Source organism: Takifugu rubripes, chromosome 13 (assembly GCF_901000725.2).
Source record: "Takifugu rubripes chromosome 13, fTakRub1.2, whole genome shotgun sequence".
Classification (NCBI taxonomy): Eukaryota; Metazoa; Chordata; class Actinopteri; order Tetraodontiformes; family Tetraodontidae; genus Takifugu; species Takifugu rubripes.
This window is the reverse complement of record NC_042297.1, coordinates 14,895,789-14,919,596: the sequence shown is the minus strand read 5'-3', so window position 1 is coordinate 14,919,596 and position 23,808 is coordinate 14,895,789. Positions and strand designations below refer to the sequence as shown.

Below are 23,808 nucleotides of genomic sequence, written 5' to 3'. Positions count from 1 at the left end.
GAATAAAAATGCATTGCATTCTTAAAGGATAATTCTAGATATTGAACTAAATAAACAGAAAAACGTGGTAAAAAGGAGGAAGAGGGCGGGACAAGTGGGGACAAAGACATGCATGAGGTGCCAAACTGGGATCAGGCAGATCAGCAGTGCAAACTTGTGTTTCCTGTGCAAGTATTGAGATGCAGATCCCACTTTCTCACCTCATAATGGGAGCTGTCAAGTGTATGCGTGTGTGGGTGTGTGTGTGTGTGTGTGTGTGTGTGTGTGTGTGTGTGTGTGTGTGTGTGTGTGTGTGTCAGAGATGGATTGCGAGTGGACGGGGAAGTTCATGCCGCACAGATTCTCACACATCTGCTAACCTGCTTCTCTAATGGGGTGCAAATGGAGCGCCATTGTTAAGCCTTGCAGAGCTGAAGGTTGATCTAATGTCTTCGGCTTCACATGCACACGGAAACACACAAACACACACTCCTCACGCCGGCATTTGCACACACGAGCAGGAAGCCTCATTTGTATGTGAACAGATCCCCAAAAAGAACCCAGAGAAGAGTGTCGTGGCATTACTGTCAGCTCAGTATTTAATGAAATTGGCACAATTTACTAGTTTGCTGGAGTTTCAAACTTTTTAAAAGCTTTTTTCTGGTCTATTTTAAGCGTCGGCTTTGAGCCTCAGTGATAAAACAAAGCTGTTTCTGAACGACACCCCCCAGTCCAAACATTTCTGTTTTACTCAGCTGAAATAATTTTAACAAGGCACTCTTGCTGACTTTGAGCTGGGGGATGGGGGGGGGGGGGGTTAACAGATTGGGGGAGGGTGGGGGGGTGCAACACGGGGTCACACAGGAGGAGAGCTGAGGGGGATTAGGGCGAGGGGGTCGCTTTTTCCCCCTTTCTCTCCGAGCTGCAGGAAAGAAAGGAAGGAAACCAGAGCGAGGCAGAGGAGCGCAGACCAACTGAGGAGAGATGGATGATGGTGGGGGAGGGACTGGGGCGAGAGCGCTGCTCATTGGTAGGCTCCCGGTCCCTCTCTGGATGGATTGACTTAGCACGGGTCGAATTACACCATTTGCCGTGCATTAGTTTGTTTTTCTCAGTCGGGAGAAGTTGATTCACTACGACGCGCTCAGAACATTTTTGGGGTGACTGCAGCGACGTTAGGCGGAGATTAAAAAGCGACTCAGATGAGGTGAGTTCCAGCGTGGATGTACTTTGTTGCGCCGCCTTACGCGAAACTGGAGAGGTCTTTTGCTGGGATATGAGATATTTGTAAACCACGTCGCTATGCAGCGCTGCAAAAGTCAGTGCTGCAGGACAGAAATAGTTCTGGTCGGGACCGGTTTCACAAGTGTCGGTTCGGGATTTGCTACGAGCACTGGTCTGCATTTGGCTTTTAAACGTTGACACGCTTCTCCGTCCGTCCTGCTCGGGAGCGTCTCTCCGGTGCTCCTCTGAGGCGCTGGAGAGGAGGGTGAAGCAGTTGGGAACTGTTTACTCGCCCCGTTCTTTGTGACACACTTTGTCTTTATCATTGAAGCGCGGAGGAATCCTAATTAAACCGTAGATTCTCACCACCGAGGTGCGCACGAAGCGATGAGATCCGCTGTTCCGCAGCTCCAGGGTACATTTATTTTATTGTTCTGCACATTTGCCATCTCGCGCTGATCATTTTACACCCTGTGTAACAGCTGTTATTCTCAATACGCCTCTAATCGATTTTTTGCACGCGAAGTCGGTGCGCAGCGGCGCCGAGGACTCCGCGCTGTTAATGTTTATGTCTTTTCCCTCTTGTTTCTAAAGTTAATCGTAGTGGAAAGGGGGCTGGCGTATTCCTGTACGAGGGAGGGGGGCTGTGTGGTCGTGGCAGAGCTTTGTAGATCAGTCACCAGAGCACAGGGCCGTGGGACGGAGGCGCATCGGCCACTCAAGTGTTAGTACGAAATTTTGTGCGCAACTGGATGAACCGTGCAAAACTGGAGAGAAGAGAAAAGAGGTGAACGGCTGGAGCTCGAAATGACGAAATGAGAGGGATTTTACACGCTGGGTGTTTTCTCTTCCATGGATTACCTCTGGAATACAATATTCAGTCGGATTGCCCCGTTAATGAGTGAATTCGGACACTCAAGGTAGGTCTCCGCGATGGTTTTTTACACGCGCCGTGGTCTGTATCACAAGGAACATTCGGAAATGTTTGATCTTCTATTTGAATTGTTTCTCTGAGGACATCATGTGTACGAGGCAATCGAGTAGGGATGATTTTACAAAAGCACGTCGACGAGCTGACATTAACCAATCGAGTCAAATATCAGCTACTTATTTAACGACTACTTAAAAAAAATAACAATCTTGGTCGAAATAGTATTTTAGAGCCAGTTGGAGTAACCTGAACCCGCTGCTAAACGCCGAGTTAAACAACAAAACGCAGGTGAGACTAGTAGTTTGATTTGAAGCTCAACGGCCGCAAACTGACAGATTTAAATGATTATGTGCATTGCATGATTAGGATTATTATGTGCATTCACTGGCCGCGTCAGATATTGGACTCATAAGCGCTCGTAAAGCTTTTGGAAGCGGAGCAGCGCGACCCTGCGCTCGAGCGCGGAGGCAGCTGAACGCAGCCTGCCTCGCTGCTGTCACTCCACCGCTGTCCCCCGGCTCTTTGTTGTCTTTTGTTTGAGTTCTACGTGCGGACTAAAGCGGGCTGAATAGATTCACCACGGATGAAACTTGAATGCCTTCACGCCCCTGTCCGCACAATGCCAGCGGAATCCAAGGAGATGCTTGGATGCCGTGCGCAAAAGAGGAGCGCAAGATCCGCACGCGGAAACTTGACGCGTTTCTGCGCCAGGTCGAAAACGCATCAAATACTGAGCTCATCTGGGAAAGAGGCTGTACTGGGGTCAGCATCATCGAGCAAGGGTTCCAATTATGTTGAGCGAATGTGGCAACATTGGCATATACTAATAATCCGATAGACTGGTGTGTCTTTTTAGCTTTCACATTCAGATTGTCCACGTCCACTGAAACAGTTCAGTGGACAGACTTGGGGTTCTAGCCCGCTCAAAGTACAGGGCTCTTTTGACAGTACAGCTGGCAGATGTGCCTCACTGGTCCCGGGGTCAGAACTCAGCGACCAGAACGATCAGCGTTAACCCCCACTTAAGCCGACCGTAACCCCGGAACAACTGTCATTAAACCCCGCAGCCCCAAAGTCACCACAAACAACAGTTCAAAAATCAGACTTTCCAGCACTAAATTGAGTGGATCATAAAAGTTTGACCTTGTGTTTAGCATTTGGAGTCAAGCTGTTTGTATTGTTTTTGCTGTTTGTCCCCCGAACCCCAGTTTAGAAGCCCCTAGAACGGCTTTCACACATGAAGGTCTGCTGACCGGGGGTGGGGCTCAATTGTGTTGACTTGCCCAAAGCCCCCTTTGTTTGCTGGTCACACCTGCAGCTCAGAGCTTTTGTGCTCCACTATAGCAGAACTACTGCTGAGAACAGCCGTTCTCCTGTTTCCCTCCTCCTCGCACAAAGGTGCAGAGGAAGAGGGAGGGAAGCTTGGATTAGGATGGCACGGCCCTCTTTTGCCAAATCTTTGCAGCAACAAGTCCGGAAAGTCATCTTCTGAGGAATGGCACGCAATTGGGGTTAGTAAGAAGCCTGACGCATTGAGGTCCAGCGGTGCTGCCGGCAGTTCCGGTCCAGGAGTAGGATGAAAGGCGACCCGACGATTAAGGAACTGCAGGCCTTTGATCTCTAAAGAACCAGAGCCAAGAAGCTTTGATCGCAAACAACCTACGTCTAAAAGTAAAACTCATTCCATTCATCCCAGATATTGTCAACTGGACCCATTCAGACCTCGCTCTCCGATCACCATTCTCTAACTAGAAACAGGCAGTAATCTGCCGCCTCAACCACCAATCCTTCAGTCACGTCTTACTCGGCATTACTGGAGTGGGAAGGGCGCCAGCAAAGGGAGTTGTGTAAAGAAGGAGTAGCCTGTGTGGTGGCTCTAATCGCCAGGTTGACTCATTTTACTGTTTGTCCTCATCTTAGATTTCTCACAGCCAAGACGTGTATGACAGTGTGACCGATCCAGACTCCCGTTTAAACCACGCACGGTGAATTGCCCGAAATTCAACCCCTGGCCTATCTGATTCCCCGCGCAGTTCAGCGATCAGCAGAGTGGTGAAAAATGACAATTCAAGCAGCCTTAAGCAGCAGCTACTATTGTTCTGCTCAGATTTTCATGCTCTCATCACATCCACAAACACTGAAAACCATCACGCGTTGCTGCTGTTTGCTCTCCTTTTATTATCCCCGTAACCTCTGAATAGCCTCTGCAGCAGAACACATCCGTCCAGCGGCTACATCTATCGCTGAATTAAGTGTTATGTCCTGTCATTTCGAAGATGGCGGCCCTAAATCTGCAGATAACTACTCGAATTGGGCTACCAACTGTAATCCATCACACACCAGCTTCCTCATTTTGGTGTGTAACACTGGGCCCGAGCCAACAACATCAGCGGGGAAAGTGTACGGTTGTAGGACACCGAAAAGCCTGTAATAACAGAGGTAGTGAGAGGCCAGGCTGAATGGCAGTGAGTTGCGTGACTAGCACAGCGTCTCTGGGCTTGTTGAGGCCTTTATGTGTGCGCGCACACACACGCACACACATACAGATGCACACTGGAGGGCAGGAACCAGAGAGTGCAAAGGAATAGTCAATAGAAAACACGCTGAGCTCACTAAAGATTGAGAAGTAATTTTAGATGGCTGACCTCTGCGTGTCTCCTCTTGCTGTTTTACATTAAGGTTTCTGAGGAAAGCCTTCACCTCCACAGTCACCACACCAGGAATCACGGGAGAGCTTCCTGAGCTCCTGCGATTGGTCGGGGTGTGTTTTTCCAGAAGAAAAGATTACTTATGTTAAAAAAAAGGCAATGCATAGCCTTTAAATGTCACGGAGGTGTTATTTACCCGTGCGCCGAGGCCCGACCAACAGCCTGCCATCTACAGGACAGCGTTGCAGATCCGAAGCCCGGAGCTCGGTTCATACAGCGACTCCTATTTTTATTGTGGTGCATTTAGTATCTATTCCCGTCCCAGGCACTGCAATTTACTGCCGAGCTTTAATGCAGCATCTTCCTCCTCGAGGAGGTCTGAACCCGGCTGTAAAAAATATCTGTTCATGTTTTAAAAAGGCTGCTGTCTGGGTTGGCTGAGCGGTGTCCCTACCTGTTTAGATTAGGACATTTACCATAGATTTGCAAGCCTGCGCTCCAATACCTCTGTGTCCAGATGTGTATTTGCATTTGGTTGCCGTCTCCGCGTAACAGTTTGTGCTTGCAGGACGATAAGACAGCCTGCAGGGCCAAAACAGTTTTTCCACTGTGCCTGAACATGAAACCCAGCATTTTTCCTGTGAAGGGCAACGACCGAGATAGTGCTTATTAACTGTCATTACAGACTTGATGACTTAAACATGCGCAACATCCATTTATTGTAGTGATAGACCATCAAGCATATAATTTATTTAAGACCACCAAAGAGTTTTCAACCTATAGTTATCAGGAAAATTAGCAGCTAGCCCTACTTAAATATTAGTTAGACAGCAGGAAGCCTGTCAGGAATAGAAAGCAAAACCAACCAGTTTTATCTTGGGGGATTGATTTATTGACCATAGATTATCAATTTCATCCACATGAAATCAGTGCAGTCAGTTTTTAAGGTTGAGCTATAGCCTTTCTGTGCTCTAACTTCCTGTTAGTAAACAATGCGAATCACACTTGATTAGAATTTAAAAGTGTATTAAAATATGAGCAGGCTGAGGCACAAACTCTGCTCCCGGCTACAGTGATGTGGCAAAACAGTGCACAGATCACTGTGGCTGCCGATCTGTCATGCTTCCTGTGTGGATCAATCACAGCACTAATGGCCTGGCAGGCGGCGCTCCCAGACTGCACAGGAGCAGGTGTGCTTTGGGGCTAATTGAAAAATGAGTCAATACTACGTCAGTGTGTGTGCGTGCGCGCGCGCTCGCATCACACGCTTTTGCAATCCTCCATTTGAAAGAGTGATTTTGCATGTGTGTGTATCCCAGTGTGCTCCCAGCTAATCCATCCCTCTGCCCGTGTGACGTCTCCCAGTAAATTGTTTATATCCGTTCAGGCTTTGCCCGCATGAATAATTTGTTTGCCTTATAAATATTTGAATATGTTCTGATCATTAATATGCACAGACAGTCTGTCCTTAACACTCTCCTCCACTCGCTAACGTATGTTAAACTGGTGCCACTCCCATACTAAATTATTTCCAGCTCCGTTTTGTCGCGTCTACAAACAGGTACTGTTCAAACGGCTGAACCTACTAATGCGACACAACAAAGTCCCATATAAAGATGAGCGACCATAGCGCAATAAAAGGCACCGACACAAAGAAGGAGCCTGCGCAATAAAGACGGGGCTAATAAAAATCAGGCGTAGCGCAGGCTGTAAGCAGTGATGATGATGTGTGCTGATCGGTGTTCAGTGAGCCTGACCTGGAGCGATCCAGGCAGAGCAGAGATGGGGTGAAGCACACAGACTGCAGACCCGGTTCTAACAGAGTGACCTTCCGCTGCATCTAGCGCACTCGGAGACACCCCACCATTCTTTTGGCTGACCTTCCCATTGACAGCAGATGTAGTGAGAGGTGGAGGGGAAATGCCAAGCGCCGCCACTGAGCGCTCACTCGCCTTTTTTGTGTTTATATTCTCAAGAGCAGAAACCGTTTTTTTTCTGTTCAGTCGCACGTTTAAAGACGGCAGCCTGCAGCAGGGTGTACGTTCCTTGTGAAGTAACAAAAGGCGTGTTTTTTGGTGTGTTTCCAGGTAACATCTCCACCGGTGTGAAACAGGAAGTGTCGTCTGTGAGCAGCCATGGGCCAGAGAGCGGCGCTTCTGCTCAGTGAGCTGCTGCTGCTGCTGACAGCCTCGTGCACTCTCCTCGCAGTCAGCTTCCCTGAGGACAGTACACCCCTCGAAGTCGTTGACGCGCACTGTGAGTACGCACACGCGAGCAAACCCGGTGGGGACGCTAATGCGCCATCACGGGGGAAACGCTGACAAAGAAACTTTAAACTGCGCCATCCACATACAAAACCTGTGCGCACTCACACACACACACACACACACACGTTTGTAACAATCTGTGCAGTTGTAACCTTTACGTAGACAGTGTATTTATCACAAACCTCTGCAGTTTCATGCAGCGAGGGGTTGACCTTGATTCCGAGCATGCGTGTCTTGTCCCCCCACCCAATTCCAGTTTCACGGAGGTACCCTGTGTTCAGAGGCCGGCCCTCTGGAAACGAGTCGCAGCATCGCCTCGACTTTCAGCTGATGACCAAGATACAGGACACGCTGTTCATCGCTGGCAGGTAAACACACGCTCGCACCCGCCTACCCCTCCCTCTCGGACACCCCCCACACACACACACACACACACACACACACCGATACACTCTGTCATCTCTTTGGCAGGTAAACAGGGTGTAAGGGGAGAAAAGAAGCTCTTAGTGTTATTGGATCTGTGGCTTCCAGGCCTGCATCTGATGTATATGGCCGATATTGATCGTGGAAAATGTCTATCACGCCGGCTCGATGCATTGTCAGGGATTTCTTGACGTCTTTACACGTCTTTTTCGTATTTATGGACATCAAGATTAATTTGGTCGCCAGCACTTGTGTTGTGGCAGGAAATCACTCTGACATGTGCAGTTTAAAAGTCCCACCTCAGGAGACCCTCTAATCACCACCACATGTTCAGCTGGTCTCTTCTCCCGGTGTCAGAGCGGGGTTCTTCCCAGGGTTTTGGATTTCATGGAAGCGTTGCAACTGAAAGGATGTGGACATTTTCTTGCAGCATCTTCAGGATGAACAACTTGTTCTTGTACCTTCAAACAACATGTGCATCATTTCAGATTGTCACCTCATGGAAAGAGCTGAGGCCGAAGCCAGGCCTTTAACAACGGGCATTCCTCTTTAATAAAAGCCTGGATTCAGCTCTTTTGTGTCACTGAGTTCTGCGTTTTTGTCCCGTCCGCAGAGATCAGGTGTACCTCGTCAGTCTGAGAGAATCCTACAGGAATGAGATCATACCGTACCGGGTAAGATTGGTGCAAGCCGCCCCTCACTGAACAACACAAAGCCATTAATCAATAGCTGGACAGGCTGTAAAATGGGAGAGGTGAGGGGGAAGGAATGTGCCCGTCTCATGCTGCATGTTGGGTTTTTCAGAAACTTACATGGCGATCGGGTCAGTCTGACAGAGACATGTGTGCCGTGAAGGGAAAACACCGGGTACGTATTAGAAAGCTGTCACCTTGAATTCCTTCGTTTTGCATTCCCCTCCATCGGGCTGGGACACGCTGGCTGTCTTTCAAAGTGGCGTTGGGTGTTTTTCAGGACGAGTGCCACAACTTCATCAAAGTGCTGGTTCCCAGAAACGACGACTTGGTGTTCATCTGCGGCACCAACGGCTTCAACCCCATGTGCAGATACTACAGGGTCAGTTTTGCCATAGTAACGCTGCAGCTCACACCGCTCACAAACGCTCTGCATTGTAATGAAGCGTTTATTTTAATTTCATCATAAAGCCAGCCGAGTTGATGCACTTTTCCTCTGTTTTGATGGCGTCCCCTGATGATTCCCCTTTAATGTGTGGGTGATTGCTGTGTTCCCTGCAGCTGGATAACCTAGAGTTTGACGGCGAGGAGATCAGTGGACTGGCAAGATGCCCGTTTGACTCCAAGCAAACCAACGTTGCCCTTTTTGCGGGTAAGGATAAAACATGCACACGCCCACGCTGAGCCGCTCTCACTCAAGGAAAAAGTAATGTCTTCCTACTTATGCTCTCATTATCACCTCTGCGTCTTCGCCACAGTAAAACTGTGCCTGTGGTGGTAACAAGTCAGCCAATTAAGCCTCGTACACAAAGAGAAACTGTTCAACAACAGTTTAGCCTAATGTTTGGGTCCCCTGTTCTGTTTGTTTCAGAGGGGAAGCTTTATTCTGCGACTGTAGCCGACTTCCAAGCCAGCGATTCTGTCATCTATCGCAGCATGGGTGATGGATCAGCGCTGAGGACCATCAAGTATGACTCCAAGTGGCTGAAAGGTACACAAACCCATCGACATTAATCTCCGTGTACTTGCACTCCTCCCTTGCTTTCCCACTGATACAGTACGTGTCCACCTGCCAATCAGCTAAATTGCCTATGGTGCCTTTACAAGGTGAATGTCAGGCTATCCGTAGTTTTCGTGGTGGGGTGTGTGTGTGTGTGTTGGGGGGCTGTATTCTCATTTGCCAAGCTCCAACGGGATATGTCCTGCTCTCTCCCAGGCAATGTAGGTCACCCCAGTTGAACACAGCCTTGTGCAAATCCCTGAAATATCCACCGTGCACGGCGGTGGTGGTGCTGATGGTGACAGTGGTACAGAAACAGACTAAACTTGCTGCCTCTTTCCGTCCCTCAGAACCTCATTTCCTGCACGCCGCGGAGTATGGGAATTATGTCTACTTTTTCTACCGAGAGATTGCGGTGGAGCAGAGCAGTCTGGGCAAGGTAAGGCAATGCACCTCCTGCTTAGGATGCAGAACATATTCCAGTATCCCAGCGTCTGGGGAAAAAAAGCCTTGCAACTTCCTCTAAATGGCCGCGCAGTAGTAGTAATGGGGCCTTTTTACGCTTTGACAGTCCTACACATTAGAATACAGGAGACATCTGAACAGCGTTTGCTAGCAATGCTCTGCTAATGTAAACCCATTACACAGCGAGAGGATTTGTCTCTTCGTCCACTCCTCCCTACAGCACACACGCAGAGAGCATTAGGAGGCTGCAGGTTTGAGGCCAACTCCGGCTCTGAACACGCCTCGTCCCATCCTGACTGAGCTGGTGTGGCTCAGCCACAGGAAGCCAGCATCCTCCATCAACCGTAGAGCAATAAATATTTCAATCCTGCTAATGCATGAGTGACAACTGGCCTCTGACGGAGGTTAGCGCTGGTAAATTATTAAATCTGCCGGAGCCGGTGGCTTCACACAGTTCATATAGATATAGCTGAAGCCTTTGTCATACATACAGTCAAACACTCAGACATGGGAATGAGGTCTTTCTTTAGAATGTTTACCCACGTCAGTCTAGCGCCCTTCCACACCCACAGATGAAGAAAAGTGTCTTATTCAAGTCGTCTGTGACCAGTCGCTACAGGAAGGAGGAATGCATTATTCAACGTGTTTAAGTGTTACGGTGACGTTCGCTCAGCTGCTTCCCTTTTCCTCCGGTAGGTTGTGTATTCCCGCGTTGCCCGGATTTGCAAGAATGATGTCGGCGGGTCACAGCGGGTCCTGGAGAAGCACTGGACATCTTTCATGAAGGCCAGGCTGAATTGCTCGGTCCCGGGCGAGTCCTTCTTCTACTTTGACGTGCTTCAGTCCATCACCGACATCATCAACATCAACGGGGTTCCCTCTGTAGTGGGCGTTTTCACCACGCAGATGAACAGGTGAGCCACAACTGCCAACGGGGAAAAGGAACGCTTCCAGGAACACTTGACACCAGCACATCCCAACACGGGCTTGATTCATTTCTGTCTCCACAGTATTCCAGGCTCAGCGGTCTGTGCCTTCTCCATGGCTGACATCGAAAAGGTGTTCTGGGGTCGGTTTAAGGAGCAGAAGACTCAAGATTCTGTGTGGACTCCATTTCCAGAGGAGAAGCTGCCCAAACCTCGGTACTAGTCCGCTTGCTTTTAAATGGCGAGCAGGTGGTACTCGCCCCAGCGGCTGTTTACTTCCTGCGCCGTTCTTTCACTTTCGGTAACCCTAGTCTGTCCCGGTTAGACCAACTGAAATCATATATTTTGCACCAGCACAGGACCTTTTAAAGCTGTGACCCTGAACACACATTCACCATCTGCTTATTTAATTATTAATTGCATTATTAAACGGGCTTCGTATTTAAGCTATTTGCCATCAGTGCTTTCGCTTGTAACCACGGACCAAAGCCGAAATTCAGAGTCCACAAAGCGCCTTTCTACCGCAGTAAATCATTGATGGAGGATAATTATCCATATGTATTTTTTATGTTTCCAGCTGAGGCCTTTGTTGTGGTCCTAGTAGGCACCTGCGTCTCACCCCCCCACCCCCCTCATCCATTTCAATATTGTTATTACTCCCTGGTGTGTGATCTTATGGACTGATCTTTGACCTTTTGCCCTCTATGTGTGTGTGCCCCCTCCATCCTAGACCTGGCTCTTGTGCGGGTCACGGTCCAGCTGCGTCCTTTAAGAGCTCCATCGAGTTCCCGGACGACACCCTGCAGTTTATTAAGTCCCACCCCCTCATGGACACAGCTGTGCCTTCTCTGGGAGACGAACCCTGGTTCACCAAGACCCGCGTCAGGTGGAGACCGATACATTTTATCATGAAAATACAATAATCTCAGCTCTCCATCACTTGTTTCACACTAGAGAAGACATAAAAATGTAGATTATTTAGAAATACAAGTGAAATTACAGCTTTTTGGAATCAATTCATTAAGTATTACATAAATATAAGTATCAGCGATGGGAGCTTTTCACTAGAACAAGCTTTTGTTTTTTTTATGTGGATATTAGTATAATCTTAAAATGGTGTTATTTTGTTATCTGCCCCCCCTGCTGGGAGTAACACCAGCCTCTCTGCTGTGTATAAAAGGTACAGACTGACAGCGCTGGCTGTGGACAATGAAGCTGGACCTCACAAGAACTACACTGTGGTGTTTATCGGCGCAGAGTCAGGGGTGGTCCTCAAGGTCCTAGCAAAGACCCCCTCAGTGTCCCTGGATGACAGCCTGCTTCTGGAGGAGATAGATGTCTTCAACAGGGCAAAGTAGGGACACGCTCTCACCCCCACTGCCTGTTCTGATTGTTTTCTGCTTTTATGCCTCCCGAGCTCACGTGTGGAGGTGAACACACGTGTGTCAGAGGTTAAAATCCTGCTCAACTGTGAAATTCTTAATGAGACATTAAATCCACCGAGGCTGACATGGCAGCCACATATCGGCTGAACATCTGATCGGGTTTCTCACTTCCATTCCCAGGTGCCTGTCTAACCGTGAGGATGACAAGCGAGTCCTCTCGCTGCACGTGGACAAGGAAGCGCACAGCCTCTATGTGGCTTTTTCGAGCTGCGTCATCCGCATTCCCCTGAGCCGCTGCGAGAGGCATTCTTCCTGCCATAAGTAAGTCACGCAGTAGTGAAATGTGCTTTATACTGCCGGTCATAGGTTTGTGATTTTATGGTTTTATGCTTCAGTAACATTAACCTCCTTCCCGTTAGCCTGGTTGTTAATGTTTAACCCGTCGTGAATGATTGTCCCATGCTATCAGATCCTCCTAACTGTGTTTTCTCATGGCGACCAGGTCGTGCATCGCATCGAGGGATCCGTACTGCGGCTGGAAGCCTCACGGAGCGTGCGAGAGGATACAGCCAGGCATCCCGTGAGTTTAACCGCAATATCAAATATGAAGCCTGGTAATTCGAAAATGAGATCTCGGGAGTTTTCCAACCTTTGGCTGATTATAATCTCTCTGTTCCTCCCTTGCAGGACAGAATATGAGCAGGATGTTGAGTCAGGAAACACCACCCACCTGGGAGACTGTCACGGTATGAATCTCATCTCCATGTTGGGCCACTGGTTCAGAGACACACAGACACACACTCATCTCTGCACACCATGAGCTCGAACACTCACACCAGTAACCGCTCCAGTAACTCCCCCCCCAACATGAATCTATGTGCAGTATTAACACACACATCTGCATAGAGTACATGGCCTCTTGTAACGTGTGCCACCTGTGAGGCAGAACCACGGACATGTACAATTTCGGGTCATGCTCAGTCCGTGCAAATAGCAGAGACCGTAAGTTGGATGGAGGCTTTGCCGATTCAGATCATAAACCCGGCTCCCTTCATTTGTACCGACTGAACATGACCCTGGCTGAGCTTCAGTACCAATCAGAACCAGAGGGGTTTGGATGATTCCAGTCAGCGGATGACACTACACACGAGTGCTTTTATCTTAATGCTAAATCGACCGTCCTGCACTCTTGGTGTCTCTTATGGATTTTAGTTTTTTTCCTTCTGAATTCCTTTATGCTGATTTTCTTGTTCTTTTAATTCTTTTAGCATTTTTGGGCTCTACATCAGCGCCAGATTACAAATCATTTGGCGACCCCACCTCTGGTTAGTTTGATCTCTTACTCAAATGGTTTCCTTTCTTGAGTTCAGCACCTCCAACCCTTTCTCACCACCGTTGCCACCATTTGTTTCTTACCAAGCATCTCTTGAATGTTAATGCTCCCCCATTCTCATAATCACAAAAACAGTTTCACTAGGCGACATTGATGCACTGCCCCCCCCCCCCCCCCCACCACCATCACAGTCCTCTTGTCCTTGCATGCCCATCAACCATCCTTTTGAGTCCTCACTGTTGTCCACCAGCTCGTCTTTGAACTCTAGTGTCCTCTCCTTCCACCACCTTTAAAATGTTAAGAAAACCAGAAATGTTCTTGTATTGTTCTGTGAATGTGAACACATCACTCTGCTCAAATGTTTATTTTTTTCCTTTTTCACTATTTTGTGATAAACCATAAAGGTTGCCTACTAACTGGGTTGGTAACGGAATGCTTTACCCACGTTAACAATTTGTTTGTCATCACAGACATGGAGTTATCATCAGCGCCAGTCACTGTGCACCCAAACGGGCCCATACACCCCCCAGTACTCATATCCACTCAAAGCCCCAGCTCTGGACCTGATCCAGATCACTACGGCTCAGGCTTTGTGTTGCAGGATGATCCAGCCACCTCCAACACTTTAAACTCTATTCCAGGGGGCCAAGAGGGTAAGGCCCGCAGGAAGGCAGCCTGCTCGCTGCATCGATCCTGATCCGATAGTTGCTAGCTGCCAACTTGAGTCTTGCTGAACCACGTTAAAGTGAATCTACACATAGTTACACACAAACTCTCTATCACATTATAGCAGGCTATTTTATTTAGTTTTATTTTCCATATTGAAGTATACTTTTATCCACAAAAATGTTGTGTTTCTCTTTCCTTTGTCTTTTACTTCTTTTGAAATTACTCATTGCTAAATAGCTAAACACCTTCCACTTGTTTTTTCTATCTTTTCTCCAAACTTTAGTTTGTTTCTCTACGGTATAGATTTAACACTAGCTCTAAAAAGCAGTTCTAGTAACTTCCCTCATTGGTAAACTATTGACTGGGCCTCGTTTGCTACATCTTTACTGTGGCCGCATGCTGGATGACTAACTTTCAATGTCTGTGGTTACTAACAAACTTCCTGTAGAGCAGGATCTGAACGCTGAGAGCACTGCCTCTCGCTCTCCTGTACGACCCCCTGCTGGTTGATCTGCCCCGAGCTCTCTCAAGATTTTCACTCTAACCCCTCGACAAAAAAGGGCACGGATGAACCTTTTGAACTAACGTGGAACTTGTAGATGGTGAAATGGATATGGGTACCTAACAACGCTTCTCTGCATTTATTTCCTTTCGTGTCACTATTTCTGAAGTTGGCTGCCTGCCTTCATGTGGCTGTGATCAAGCAGAAACTCGTGCATGAGCGCAGTCACGCACATACATGCACATTTCTGTAGTCGAATGGTAATGTTTCAATGAACTTTTCACGTTTTTCACGAGGAGGCTAACCAGTGTCCTAATGCTCCTTTAGGTGTGTGGGATATCCAAGCAGGTGAGACCAACCAGATGGTCCACATGAACATCCTCATCACCTGCGTGTTCGCCGCATTTCTTATGGGTGCTCTGCTAGCTGGACTGATCGTTTTCTGCTATCGTGACTCGGTCTTGCGGAAGCCGAGACGCGTGCATAAGGATACCGAGTCAGCGCCATCCTGCTCTGATTCCACTGGCAGCTTTGTGAAGCTCAACGGCCTCTTTGACAGTCCCGTAAAGGTAGAGCTGCAATAGCGTGATGCATTTCCTTTGACAGGATTACAAGAGTGACTAACAACTGGAAATGCTAATTATTTATTTTTGTTTTCCTACAGGAGTACCAAACCAACATTGATACTCCCAAGTTGTACACCAATCTGCTGACCAACAGCAAAGACCTGAACACACCTAGCACCGACACCAAGACCATGATCCTGCGAGATGGATGCCAGCCCCCTGAGCTAGCTGCCTTGCCAACACCCGAGTCTACTCCTGTGCTCCATCAGAAGGGGCTGCAGCCCATCAAGAACCAGTGGGAGCGGGCTCAGGGGAAAGTCAGTGGGCCTTGCAAAGAGTCCAACTCCTCAGCCAAGAGTCCTCAGTTCCTACCTTCTCCAGCTCATCTGAACTCAAAGCCCCACCAAGGACACGTTGCCTTGGGACACTCCCACATCCCCAGCGCAGTTGTTCTACCTAATGCAACACATGAACTGTCAAACATGGACAGTGGAGGTGACACTCTACCACATTCATCTGAAAAGAAGCTGAAGAATCCAGATTCTAAGGGAAGCAGAAAAGACCCAAAGAGGTCTGTGGATGCCAGAAATACACTTAATGATCTTTTAAAACACCTCAATGACTCGGTGGCCAATCCAAAGGCCATACTTCAAGAGGAACCAGGACCCCGCGCAAGGCAGCATCTGACGCTAGAGCCCATGGAGGAACTCACTGAAATACCCCCTGTGGTGCCCAGCCGCGAGGCTTCCCTCTACTCTCCCTCATCCTCCTTGCCAAGGCACAGTCCCACAAAGAGGGTGGATGTGCCTCTGCCCACCACTCCCACAACCCCCACAGGAAGCTTGAGCATGGGGGGCACCCTGGAGAGGCAACGAGGGGGGTATCAACTCCATCGGAGTGCATCTCACAGGCATTCCTTATCCACTTCACCAAATGGAGTAACTATGGGGGTGTCCGTGTCTCGCCAACACAGTATGAACAGAGGGGGCTGCATGCCCCCAACACCCCCCTCCAGAATTGACTCGCACAGCGGAGTGATGGGGACAGGAATGCATTCGCCCCACCCCTCCTCTATATCCCGTCAGAACAGCTACAATGGGCACTGTTCGCTGCCTCGCACAGGGCTTAAAAGGACCCCATCGCTAAAGCCAGATGTGCCCCCTAAGCCCAACGGGTTTTCACCACAGACTTCGCAAATGCGTGTAGTCAATAAGTACAATTATTAACAGAGTCTGGATACTCCTGAGGGACCTCTGCAGGTCTTGATGGTAGAGCTTTGAGCCCCGCGGGATTGGAAGGGAGGGCCTCCTGTGTGTTTGTGTTCGGACTGGTGGTGTGTTCACCCTTTAAACTATATGCACATTTGCTCACACTAAAAAGGGAAAATCACACATGGCCAAAGATAATTTGGGGCTTTCCGCTCCCTTGTCTCCATTGCTCTCCTTTGTCACGGTAGCAGCAGGATACGAACAGTGGACAGCGGCCCCGCGACCACTCCACGTCATCCATTTTTGGATACAAGTTGTTCCCATGTTGCCTAAAAGGTTTAGGACAGGAGCTGGGGCAGCATCTGTGTCTGTGGTACCAGTTTGAAAGCTCTGGAATACTTGAAGTATGGATCTTTTTTTGGCACTGCGCTTGAGCACTGTCTTCCCACTAATGTGAACTGAATAAATGAGAAGAGGGACATCATTCTTTCTGTACTTAAATGGCTGAAGGTAGAGGGGACAATAAAACAGTCTGTCACCACAACCAACCGAAACAAGCAGCAAGGAAAGGAACAAGCGAGCGCAAGGTGGGTAGTCTTGGCGTCACGTGGCAGAGGATGCACCTTAAAGCGCGTGACACACGTCACTGTCTCGTGTCATTAATATCTCTTTGCTCCTGTCCTCTGAACCCATTTGAACTGATCCCAGATTATATTTTTGTGCCACTCAGCAGTTTTACATTCACTGATTTAAGTGAAGTGGTCATTCTGGAGTGGGGCGGGGGGGGCTGGGACAGGGATTCTTAAACTCATGCAGTACATGTGCTGCTAAAGGTTTTTGACGTACAGTGTGTGTTTTCAGATCTCAGCTTGCCTCGCTTCTGCGTGTCCACGTGTGCATTCAAATGCATCACAGATAGAGGTCAAGTCGTTGTTTGGCAGCCAAAAGCACTGTTACAGTGATTTATGGAGAAAAGAACAATCGTCTCCAGGACTGAATTCTCTTCTTACCGTTACCTCCCAACTAGTTTGAGAATTATGCTGATGGGTAAAAAAGACTTCTGTCTTAATGTAGCAATGCCATAAGGACAAACTTTCAATTTGTCATCGCGGTTTTCTGACTTTATTTTGAACGAATTGCTTTGGCAACATTTTACGGTGTTATGTAAGAGTTTACCATATGAGCCCAGGTACCAACATGTCAGGGCGCTATTTTTTTTAATTATTTTTTTTAATTTGAGTTTCTAAGGAAGAATTCAGTGTATTATAATGTGTTTTAAACTGACTAGAACAACACAAGAATGCTACGCCTCTCTCATCCGTGCCGGTTCCGCAGCCAATGTTCCCCGTGTATCTTTCCTGCAAGTGGCCAGTGTACAATCAACGCACCATTTACCAATGTGTCCAAACGAGTCATGCTGGGAATGACGAGATTCTGTAAATAGAGCTGAATATTATTAAGAGGCATAAATATTTTTAGGCCAGTGAACCTGAATCTGTGTATCGTGTGCCTTATCCACAAAATGAACCTGAACAGTATGTAATATTAGAAACTCAATTGGCCCAGTAAACAATGATTTTGTCAGACGTCACATAATCAGTTTTTATACAATCAGTTACAGAAAACAGATTTTTTTTTTGGGGGGGGGGATAATCAATATCTGATCCAAAACCAAGTGATGTGCAGAGAAACCTCACTTCTGCTTGGAAAAGCGTCACGTCCAATCGGACAGTCAAAATCAAAAATCAAATCTGATTAAGTGTTGAAAACGGGGACATTTGCAACCCAGTGGTGCCATGCAGTGAATGTATTCTCCCGACAGTGGGATGTAGGGTGGTTAGACTTCGTACTGAGGAGCAGTCGCCTCCGTGTAGCGCGTCCTGCCCGCAGCCACAGCGTATTAACGCAGCGTTCACACATAAGTCGTCTGTTGGCACGGGTGGCAGTCCGGCAGGATCCGTAATTCCTCTGGTTTACAGAGGCAGGAACCACTTCTAATGGCCAGTAAGGATGACGGAGAGAGCATTTCTCTTTGCGGTGTTATTTGGGTGATAACTGTAAGCCAGCGCGAGTGTCAGTTGCCTGTTTTAGCCCAAAGCCACGTTTTGTTTACAAGTGATGATTGTATGTAAAGACCAGTGTTTGGGCTCTTTTCTATTCAACACACCAACATCGCAGACATACTCGACATACACTGTTCAACTGCCTTGTACATTGCAATATTAACTCGGTCTTACTGTTGCAATCGAAATTTAAGCCTTTTGCATTTCATTCTGAGCTCAGTGTGTGCAGATAAACCAGATTTGTCATGTATTTTTGTTTAAATGCTGTGCAACATGGCGACGTAAAGCCAACTGTATATATGGTCTCCAGAGTATTCAAACGTGTAGATATGTTGTAAAGTTGTACTGTGAATGTGTAAATAATACTAATGGTAACTGTTTCATTATTTTTTGTTGATTTTTTTTTAACACGGCATGTATAGTTGAAATAAAAACAATACTGCACAGGAGGAAGCCTCATTGTGTTTTTTTTTAACATGCTATGAGATCTGATCGAGTTTTTTGGGTCATCTCCTCATGTCACGCGTTACTAATGTGAGACAGCGTGATGAGGTTCTGCTGCAGGAAGCTGGATTTGGTACTTCCAAGGTGAGCGGACGCCAGTCAGGGAGATGCACTCATTATCTAAACAGCGAGCTGTCGTGGCTCACACTTGGGTGATCCAAGTTCTCATTAACCAGAAGCGATTTTGAAAGTTGGTCAGCTTCTGAAGTTTTCAAGCTAATTCCTTAACTTGGGGATTGCAGGTTATTAGTTATTTCAAATAAAGAATAATGTCATTTCAAGGTTTTTCCTCTGAGATCTTGAGGGATTTTCAGCAAGTGAGCAGCTTTCTAAAATCTACTTCGAAACATGCACCTTAGCAATTATCATCACCACAAAACCACATAAATGTGACACTACAGTACTAGTTGTAGAGGTAATAACAAGGCAGCAATTCCATTTTGTTCCTATTTTGACTTACATCTAGATTAAAACTACCTGTTTTCAAGGCTAGTTGAGCTAGTAAACCTACAGTTTTAGTCCTTCAGTCCTTTAAAAGTTTGCAAAATCAGCACTGCAATTTTTGGAGCGGGGTCGTTTTGAAGTTTTGGACCAGCATAGGGACGACCACAACAGATAGCATGTGGGAAAGTTTCCAAAATAGCATGTTCCCATCAGCACCGAACATCTGGACCAACTACTGCACAAAGCGCAAGTTCTCAGCTCTCAATGAGCTGTGAAGGAATGTACGCGTTAGCATGCGCTTTCAGATGCACGGCATAAACACGGTGCACGATACAGTTGGTGTGGGACATAAAAGGCAACAACAAAGAATAAGGAAGTGACTTTTCAATCCCTTTCATGTGTTTACAGGCTGTTTATGCCTCTATGGGTAATTGCACACGCGGTCATGTGCTGCAGTTTTGAACGGACATGACTTTGGGAATGCAGATCCAAACTGATCCACATCACACACAGTACACGACAGCTTAGCAGAGCAGAAACATGAGGGCTTATCATCCATATAAATCCCCCCGCACATATCCGTTGCGCTGCATGAGTCCCTTCGGACTTTCTGTTTTGTTTTTGGTCCACGCAAAATCATAAACCCACATCTGTTGCCCTCCAAATTACAACCGTGTGTTCTCTCGTATAGGCGTAGTTTTTAATTGCAAATCTCCTGAGGAGGTTTAAGACAGCCACGGATGAAAGTCAAGTCCTGAGGTCGGAGGGACAAAGTGATCTAAACAGAAAGAGGGGCTGCTGGGCAAAACCCGCACTTTTCCACAGATTTGGCAGCGAGTCTTTGTGGTTCGTCACTGCCATCCGAATGTTGACACAAGTGCGACTTCATTTGCTTTCAGCAAGACCTCCTGAAAACTCACACCTCCTAGCAACCCAGCCCCCTCTCTCTCACACACACACACACACACACACACACACACACACACAAGGGAAACATTCTCTCCTTCAGGGTTCTGAGGGGGTTGGGGTGTGATTTGGTTGGCAATAAGGGAACAACAAAGAGACGCCTCTTGCTATTCTGATGTACATCCCATCCTCTCAATTTATCAGATGGTCTCTTTGAATTAGTGGAGGCAAATCAAACACAGCAAGTGATTCTGTAGCCGTTTCATTCACTTGTCCCTCCGCCCGGCCACACTTAGTCTCATTACCAGTCCTGACTGTTCCAGGACAAAAAGCTGGTGGGTTGTATTTTTTTCCAGTCGTGTTGCAGACACGCCTGTGTGCGTGCGTGACTGTGTTTATTCCCAAGAGAACAGTGACAGCAGATGCTAAAAAAGTCTCAGTTAAATATAAGTGGAACACTACAAGGTCACTCATTTAGATGCACGAAGATTAAAGTAAATTGCTATAGTTGAAAGTACAGACTAAATTGTGCTTTAGAACTGCGCCGCTCGTAAAGGGGACACGCACACATGTGCACACATGTACACACACACACAGACGCATGCATGCATGCACGCACGCACGCACACACACACACACACACACACACACACACACACACACACACACGCACTGAAATCAGGTCCTTTTTTCTGCCTGCCTGCAGCATTTCTTTAGAGAATGAAGGTGGACATTGAGCTTAAATCTTGCATCTCTACTTCTTCCTGTTCCTTTTTCCCTTAAAAGTCAGAAGGTGAAACTCCAAATTACATTTACAATCCTCAGTCACCAAAAGGTGCTTAGACAGTTTCATTGTGTGGTTGAGCAAGTGCATGTTCCTTCTCCCTCTGATGCATTCAAGTGCCTGGGTAATGGGTCATTTGAAAGTGGAGTTAAATGATAGAGTAGCAGCCAAAATTCCTCCAAGTTGCACTAAAAAAAACAGTTTCTGAGGTTTCAAGGCTCTTCAGTCAGAAAATGCCATGAAGCCACAATCCGTGCACCAACTACCCTTCCTCTGACAGCTGGTTAATGGCACCTAATACTTTAAAAAGTTACTTTCAGTCAGGCAAGTAAAACCAGGGAACAGAAAGGGATTGTTGAAAAGTGAAGAATGAAAACTGCAGACAGGGAAACTGGGAGGCTTTTTTTAAAGTACATGCCTCTGAATAGATATAGTGCTGTGAGGAAAACTGCTTAAAGTGAGAGGGGTGAGCAGAGCGACGGCAGATCCATTGGGATGTTAAATAATGGCGGCTAAGAGGTCCATGTGGGGAGAAGCTATTGTGTTCCCAGATAGCCTCCAGAAACGTCTGCATCTGCACTGCACCTGTGATTTATCACAAGACATTATTAAATGGGAATACGAAATGGGATCCACACGAAAAGATTCAAGTTGGAGCTGCTCAGCAAGTCTGATGTGTGCATTATTTATGATGGCCATTCTGTAACAAGCTACACTGCAGAAGGAAGCCTTGTAAGGTTTGAGTACAGCAGAACAAATATCAATAGGTGCCTATGGTCCATGAAGGGATTAGCTCTGGAAGAGCGCATATTGTGTGACTAAAGTTGCTTAATTAACGTCAAATCTGAAGTTATCGAAGCACCAAATATAAGACTGACTTCAGCGAATGCAACAGGATGGCGCAAAGCTTGTTGGAAAGGTCACCACATAAAGAAAAGTGAGCCAGAGACAGCACAACACCACCCTAATGAGGAGCCCCTCTTCACAATAATGCTGCCCCAGCGTGCCATTATAGACATCAGGCTAGCATTATACAAGCTAATGTGACAGGTGTGACAGTGCTGTGTGTGTTGTGACGTACAGCATCTGGCATCAGGATTCCAGTTCATCTGAAAAGCATGAAGAACAAGAGTTTCAGGCTTGATTCTGAACCTTTAACTCCCATGTTGTTTCAGGTCCCTTTCAGCAGTTTCTTTATCAGGCACACTTGAAGTAGAACACAGTTTTATAAGTATAAATACAAGTATGGTTGGATGGTCAAGTAGCTTCTTAATCAGTATTTCCTGTTTAGAGCAAGTCGTGAAAGACGGAGATGGCTTAGGGAGGCCACCAAGGCACCCACAACGACTCTGAATGAGCTGAACGCTTCATCAGCAGAGACGGGAGATACAACACATCCAGCGACTGTTGCCCAGCTCTTACATCATGCTGAGGGAAAGTGTGTCACGTCTGGGGTACACTGGAGACTAAAGTTAGAGACCAAAATCAAGAACCCGGTCCTGACCTGGACCAGTGTCATCGCGCGGCTGTCAACTCCCAGTGGTGAGGAGGCTGAAAAGCACTAGAAAAGGACCCATTTCTCCAGTTCCGCTGTTCAGTAATTCAGTGCATAAAATCAACAAAGTGATAAAAGCCTGCGAGATAACAAACAGCGAAGAAGAAATGAGATTAATATCAGTGTTGTTCTTTAGGAAGCGCAGACCTTGTAGCACTACCTGCAAGGATAGATCCTTATCTGTAAAGGTTCAGCTGCACACCATAGTGTGTGTGCATGCGTGTGTGTGTGTGTGTGTGTGTGTGTGTGTGTGAGATGGGGGAGTCTGAGAAGGGGGAGGTTTGATTCTGCGTGCTACAACAAGCCCATCAAATGAGCAGACATTTACTGCGTAAACCCCCGACTGCAGAAAGTCTGCGAGGAAATCACATTCCCGCTTCTGCCATCCAGAGTTGTATAATGCTCCATTTACTCTGTCTAAGCAGAAATCAACAACTCTATTTCTCTCTTATTCCTCACATTATCCAGTTTGACTCCCACCCACTACAGGGGGGGTGTTCTGGGAGCCTGTTTCTGAACCGGTGGATTATTCCAGTCACTTTTATGACTACAGTCTAACCTGCTATTACAGTAGTTTTTCTTTGGTAAAATCGCTTCTTCCCGGACACTCACCCCGAGACACACCCTGACACACTCACCCTGACACACACACCCTGACACACACACCCTGAGGGGTGACGCAAGCAGACGTATCACAATCCACCGGACCCCCATCACCTGCTTGCACCTACTCTGCAGCAAATAGTGGCTAAACATGGAGGGTGTGCGTGTACATTAAGTGTGTATGTGACAACTGGTATCCAAATTAGATTAAAAAAACAGAAGAAATGCGTGTGTTGATGGATTTGTTACATCCAGGTTAGAGAATGTGGATCCGCACGTCCCCAGCCACAGTAACCTAATTAATTCCTAATTAAAAATAACTTGGGGCTTGAGATGTCATATTTCATCCAAATCTTTGGTCAAGCAGACCTTCAAAAAATTATCCTGGGCCATATCCAAGTCAAAGACTTCAGAAATGCAGGATTGATTTGTAACATTTATGAAAATAAAGCTCGGGATTATTTTTAATCGGGGGGAAATAGCAGGTGCAGAGCCCTGGGCTTCAGCCTCAGGGAGCAACTAGCTTAGCATTATTTTGCTATTCCTCAAGTTAGCGCTCTTTGCATCTGTAAACATCAGGAGACAGGCTCCACCAGCAGGCTGCCGTCTCAGTTGGGTTTTACGCCTCTGCTCTACAGCCGTCTTCAGCCCACAATGATTACAAAAGTAGAAGAACGCACTGGGGAAGTGCCGTCTCACACACGGCCCCGATCGATAGGTCACACGGAGTC

General features: G+C 47.2%; 1 protein-coding gene across 5 annotated transcripts; it reads left to right on the top strand.

The window, feature by feature from the left end:
• Positions 1-986: 986 nt before the first annotated feature.
• On the top strand, positions 987-18,730 carry sema6d (semaphorin 6D). Of its 5 annotated transcripts, none has more exons than XM_011610009.2 (20): positions 987-1,186; positions 6,870-7,038; positions 7,306-7,417; positions 8,086-8,146; positions 8,277-8,339; positions 8,445-8,546; positions 8,726-8,816; positions 9,036-9,155; positions 9,515-9,603; positions 10,326-10,543; positions 10,640-10,771; positions 11,286-11,441; positions 11,736-11,909; positions 12,121-12,261; positions 12,443-12,520; positions 12,628-12,686; positions 13,209-13,265; positions 13,744-13,926; positions 14,772-15,013; positions 15,109-18,730. In XM_011610009.2, exons 2-20 carry the CDS (start codon positions 6,918-6,920, stop codon positions 16,234-16,236), a joined length of 3,327 nt encoding a protein of 1,108 aa, XP_011608311.2. In that variant the 5' UTR covers positions 987-1,186; positions 6,870-6,917; the 3' UTR covers positions 16,237-18,730. The 5 variants fall into 5 exon arrangements, with proteins under 5 accessions (XP_011608311.2, XP_011608313.2, XP_029702047.1 ...); XM_011610010.2 differs by lacking the exon at positions 987-1,186 and adding an exon at positions 1,255-2,123; XM_011610011.2 differs by lacking the exon at positions 13,209-13,265.
• Positions 18,731-23,808: the final 5,078 nt, after the last annotated feature.

Bases quoted from the DNA above. Each gene is read 5' to 3' on its own strand.
- sema6d (XM_011610009.2), top strand. From the start codon at position 6,918: ATGGGCCAGAGAGCGGCGCTTCTGCTCAGTGAGCTGCTGCTGCTGCTG. The intron at 10,772-11,285 runs GTACTAGTCCGC...CCTCCATCCTAG, and splicing joins GAGAAGCTGCCCAAACCTCG to ACCTGGCTCTTGTGCGGGTC. The intron at 11,910-12,120 runs GTAGGGACACGC...TTCCATTCCCAG, and splicing joins GATGTCTTCAACAGGGCAAA to GTGCCTGTCTAACCGTGAGG.